Source organism: Triticum dicoccoides, chromosome 3A, assembly GCF_002162155.2.
Source record: "Triticum dicoccoides isolate Atlit2015 ecotype Zavitan chromosome 3A, WEW_v2.0, whole genome shotgun sequence".
In the NCBI taxonomy this organism is placed as follows: Eukaryota; Viridiplantae; Streptophyta; class Magnoliopsida; order Poales; family Poaceae; genus Triticum; species Triticum dicoccoides.
The window spans coordinates 575,247,118-575,252,668 of NC_041384.1; the positions used below are offsets into that span (position 1 = coordinate 575,247,118).

At 40.4% G+C, this 5,551-nt stretch overlaps 1 protein-coding gene across 2 annotated transcripts; it reads left to right on the forward strand.

The window, feature by feature from the left end:
* The first annotated feature begins 282 nt into the window (after positions 1–282).
* LOC119269296 (basic leucine zipper 23-like) lies at positions 283–1,921 on the forward strand. Of its 2 annotated transcripts, XM_037551091.1 has the most exons (3): positions 283–432; positions 529–621; positions 870–1,921. In XM_037551091.1, the coding sequence occupies exon 3, from the start codon at positions 920–922 to the stop codon at positions 1,562–1,564; it is 645 nt and encodes a 214-aa protein (XP_037406988.1). In that variant the 5' UTR covers positions 283–432; positions 529–621; positions 870–919; the 3' UTR covers positions 1,565–1,921. The 2 variants fall into 2 exon arrangements, with proteins under 2 accessions (XP_037406988.1, XP_037406989.1); XM_037551092.1 differs by having other exon boundaries at positions 298–383; positions 529–1,921.
* Positions 1,922–5,551: the final 3,630 nt, after the last annotated feature.

The window sequence follows — 5,551 nt, forward strand, 5'->3', positions numbered from 1 at the left end:
GCTGAAACCCACAGTGCCAGATGCTACTGGTTGAAATGAACGTAAAAGGAATCGTAGCATAAGAAAATCATGTTGAGAAAATAGTAGTCCATGAATAGTGGCAAGCATAATGGAAATGGGGAAACGGAGAACATTGGCAAGAACTAGGATTCTCCACCTTTTCTATCCTGTCCGCTCCGATCCAATAACATCGTTGTCCACCGCTTGCTTCATTCCCTCTAGGTCTCTCCTCCTTCGAGATACCCAAAATAAAAGGAGAGGGGGCAGGAGAACACCAACACAAGATTGATGGAGAGGTGACGAGCAAAAGGTGTAGGCAAAAAGAAAGAAAGGGAGGCAACAGTAAGAGGTTTGCAGTTGCAAGGAGCAACAGTTGTTGACAGGTCTACACATCAAGTCCATACCGTTTTGATGCACTTCGGTAGTCTATAGGTATTTTGCGCTCAAAATCTACTTTTGTTGATTCAGTCTGACTCCTCATTCAAAATTCAAATATACTGATGTTGTTTACCATGTATTCACATGCAGGAACGTTGGTGTCCTAACTGGAATCCTGTGAGGTTTTGCGATTGTGGTGAGAGTAGTTGACATGTTCATGCTCCTGGCCATCATGCAAATTTGGTACTTACTACATGATCTTTCGACCATTCAATCACTAATAAGTACACACCCTGTTCCTAAATATAAGACGTTTTGGCAGTTTGAAAACAGAGGTGGTAGTAATCTAGGGGTTACATGAATTTATTTTGAATTGATTTTGCCTCTAATAAGATCTTCTGAATCGGTAATAAGCTTTTATGGAGCAAGCTAGGGTACCAAGTTCTCGAGTTTTTGAACTGTTTTTTGGCGCTTTTGTCCGACTTCCCCAGTTACTAATCATAGGAGGAGAATCTAGCTTGTTGGCACATTTTGTGACAAAATGGACGACGGACTATACCTTCCGATCCCCAGCCACCTTCTGTTTCCATATCCTGAGATCTCCCACGGCTTCGATGATGAGTTCCTAGCGTGTACTCACACACACACCTGCAACGTTCCATCATGGCCGGCCGCGGCGCACTCCCACACGTGCCTGCACGCGCACACCCAAGTCATAGCTTCCGGCGAAGATCACGCGGAGCATGACCAGCTGAGGAATCTCCGGAAGCCTCTGGGGAACCGTGAGGCCGTGCGCAAGTACCGGCAGAAGAAGAAAGCCCACGCAGCCTTCCTCGAGGAGGAGGTCAAGAAGCTCCGCGCCGCCAACCAGCAGCTCCTGAGGCGGCTGCAGGGCCACGCGGCGCTGGAGGCCGAGGTGGCGAGGCTGACGGGCCTCCTGCTCGATGTCCGAGGCAAGATCGATGGGGCTGAGATCGGCGGCCGGCCGTTCCAGGAGCGGTGCAGCTTCGGCTCTGTCGTCGGCACTGCTGCAGAACCGACAGCACCATGCTTTGATTCTGGCAGTGCTGAGGTACCAGCGGCCTGGGAGACTTGCGAGATCGATGGCGGTGGCATCGTTTCGGGAGAACTTGGTGTTCCTGAAGTGGTGGATGCTGTTGCCAGCTTCGTGAACTCTCCTGCATAATTGGATGAAGTTCTTTGTACCCAAATACAGTATCAGATAGAAAATGGCTTCCTTTCATATAGCCTACTTGAATAAATGGTGGCTGGGAACAGAAGTGTGGAAGTGAGACACCCTATCAAGGTCTTGCTGATTATACTTCTGTTCTGAAGTGTTCGGTTTGTAATGTACTTGTTGTGTTTGTATTGGATGGAGCTACTAGTAAGTTGACCCAGCATGATCTGTGCTTTCCAAAGTGCCCTTAGGTTGGTCTTCTCTGGAATAATTAACCACTGTTTAAAAATTCAGTTGTGTTCTGTAATGGGATAATGATCTGTTTACTGTGTTATCTTCAGTTAAATGCAACTTGGAAATGTCTTATTTTTTCCCTTGAATACTTGGCTCTCTGGATATAATTTTACTATCTAGATTGATTTTGCTGTTACAGAATTAGGATACCTATCACATGTACTGTCTAAACGTTTACTCCTGCGAATTTATGTTGACAACCATCTCCATCATTCATTTAAATGTCTGGACGAAGAAACATCGTCACACAAATCGGAGTGCGCTAGCTAATGTTTCCTTTACGAGATCTCGGCTCTTCAGAATGATTGGAGAGAGCCCCGCCTCCTCTTGGTTGGTGCCGGGCCTAAGAGTGATGGGACTGCTTCTTTAAAGAGCCTTTCGTTGGGGTGGCAGGTGGTGCCTTGATCTATCAATTGAGGGAGCAAAAAACAGGTCCGCTTCGCTCCCCCTTCTTTAAACGAAGAAATAAAGAAAGGGGAAGTTTAGATCCCTCATAGTAGTTCTACCCACAGAAAAGATCATGAAAGAGGCTATCAGAATGGTACCCGAATCCATTTACAATCCCGAGTTTCCAAACACATCGCACTTCCGCTCGGGTCGAGGCTGCCACTCGGCCCTCAGATGGATCAAAGAAGAGTGGGGAACCTTTTGCTTATTTTTGGAATTCGACATCAAGAAGTGTTTTCACACCATCGACTATTGTACACCCACGGCCTTTGACAACGTAAGCACAACAAAATTCACAAGACTTACTAACTGCAATTTACGCATTCCCACGCAAAAACTGCAATTTACGCATATTGCTTCACTGTTTTGCAGTATATAATTAGATGTTTGAATTTCAGAGAATAATTCGGTAAGGCCATCATGAAGACATAACATAGCTTCACAGGTCGCAAGGCCAGGCAGTGCCACTTCGCCACAGGTTAACTGGGATGCCATGAATTTCATGAGGCGAATTTTCATACTGTGATTATACCAGTTACTTCAATCAACCACGTCTCTGTGGGGTTTGAAATCATGGTTTTATGTTAGTGTCTAGATATTGAGGTTTTGCTAGCTTTATTCTAAACCTAAAGGGAGCCTTGCTAAAATAAATTATTAGTAAAGTTTGGTTTGTACCTAAATGGCACCACAGGTAGAGAATAATTAATTTAACGTTTTTCTCACCAATGCAACTAATTTAGTATCAAAATGTCATGATATACCTTGTCTTGCTAATCTGGTAGTGTTGGCCCACCTGTTTCAAGCAAAATGGCACGTGATAAGAATGAAATGTAGACATATTGATATTCGGCATTTATTATAGGTTGCAAAGGCATGCACTGATGGGCTGATAGACGAAATGGAGAATGAGAAGGGACTAATTGACTCGTACTCATGCTAGACCAATCGAGCAACCTATGCCAGTCGCGTCGCTTCCACACACAAGAAACACATCAACAATACAACTAATGAGTAGTTGTCCTATTGACGGACCACATGTGTTTCAACCATCAATTTAGGAAAATATTTGAACATGATACTTTGTTATATTCTAGCTTATGTTAGGCACATTGAAAAATATCTTTAAACATAACATTTGTTGATACTTATGCCAACTTTGGGAATGCAGAATATATTTTTGCATACAAAAGCATATTAATAAAACATGATATTGAGCACAAGAAAAGAAAAGGGCAAACACAAACACAGAGATAAATCTTACAGAAATCCTTAGTCACTTTTATTAATGCATTGGAAAAAGGACACATGAAACGTGGTGTTCATATGGCATACAGCTTGCATGTGGACAGAAAAAAGGAAAGATAGAGCATATGTTGACTACTTGGTGCAAGTGCAAAAAAGAATAACAACCAAGAATATTGGATGATTCTAGGCGAGTACTCATTCTAAAAGATCATGATGGCTACTTCATGCCAACAAGAATAACAAGTTAAACTATCAAATGGTTCTAGAATTGTTTCCACCTAAAATAAACTATCTTCTAAGTGTTGATAAACTTTATTTTTTCAAATATACCATTTCTGCATTCCAAGAGATAAGAAGCACAAATAATATGAGTGAGTAGGGAAACTAAACAATTGTCATTTGTGAGAACTTTGGGGCTCAAGAAAACCGTACGTAACATTGCAAGATGATGATGTTGTTGGAAATACCTAGAGGCAATAATAAAATGGTTATTATCATATTTCCCATTCATGATTATTGAATAAGAAATATGATAATAATTATTTTATTATTGCCTCTAGGGCATATTTTCAACAGTCTCCTACTTACACTAGAGTCAATAATTTAGTTCACATCGCCATGTGATTAACACCCAATGAGTTCTGGGGTTTGATCATGTTTTGGTTGTGAGAGAGGTTTCAGTGAACGGGTCTGTAACATTTAGATCCGTGTGTACTTCGCAAATATCTATCTCTACAATGCTCTGCATAGAGCTACTCTAACTAATTGCTCCCACGTCCAATACGTATATAGATTGAGACTCAGAGTCATCCAGATCGGTGTGAAAGCTTGCATCCGAATCGGTGTCAAAGCGTATTGACACATACATGTAAATCTGACAAAACATGGAGTGGTTTAGTAAAGGGCTTGTTTAGTTGGCCAACTTTAAAGTAAATATAATTATTATTATTGAAGTTGTAGAGGAATGAATAAAATTTACAACGATTAAGAAGTATAATAGTCACTGGCGAAACAAACACAATCCCTTTCTTCTTGAAGATCAAAGCTACGGCATGGAAGCTACACTGTACCAGAAGATAACATGGCTAGTTGTTATTTGACTAAAAATGACTCTACCATATCATGCTTTGCTTATTTGAGCCAATAATAGATCTGGGATTTTATAAATTAGTCTTCGAGTTATAACGATATCATTCAATACACACAAATAAAAATCATTAGTTTCAAAATTGTAAGCACATTTTTCTGAAAGTTTTAAAATTTTGGAAACCAAGAAATAAAACAGTTAATTCAAGTTAAACCAACTATGCTAGCAGATATTTCTATTAATAGCAACGTAGTATACACTCGAGATAAAATCTCTGGATATTCATTAAGTAGAAGGGAAACAATCTAGTTTAGGAGGGTTCTGAAATCTTAAGCTTAAACTCTTATTTTACGAAGGCACATATGCATATATTCGAGACTATACCTCCGCTCATCAATAAAAGTCTATTTTAACATGATGTGTTTATTTATACGTGATTCTTGTGCTAATGGCATGTTTGAAGTTTTAATTTTTACACGACAATTCTGAACTCCTTTTAGTTGCTTCTCTATATGTTCACAATACAATTCCCGGTACCTCTGAGCTTTTTCATCTGGTACTTCTAAAGTGTGACCTTGATATTTATGGATGATCCTTGTTTGAGAACTTTTCCATCTACTATGGTATACAGAACAGTTTGTTTTACCTGGTACTTCCGAGTTAGTTCTCTACACACAAAAGTCACATTTTGGTCTTCTGGACTGCTTATTCTTATCCCGGTACTTTTGAGTACTGTATTATCCTACGTTTCCCAAGAATTGTTCTGGCCGTTCAAATTTTGAACGCATTTTGAAGTTCCAAATAATCTTTTTCCTCCCCTTTGGAACTTCTGAGCTAGTTATTTTTTCAAGTAATGGTTAGATTTCTGTCGAGCTCTATATATAAATCTGCATGCGCCATTGTTGTGGCAAGCCATTCAACTC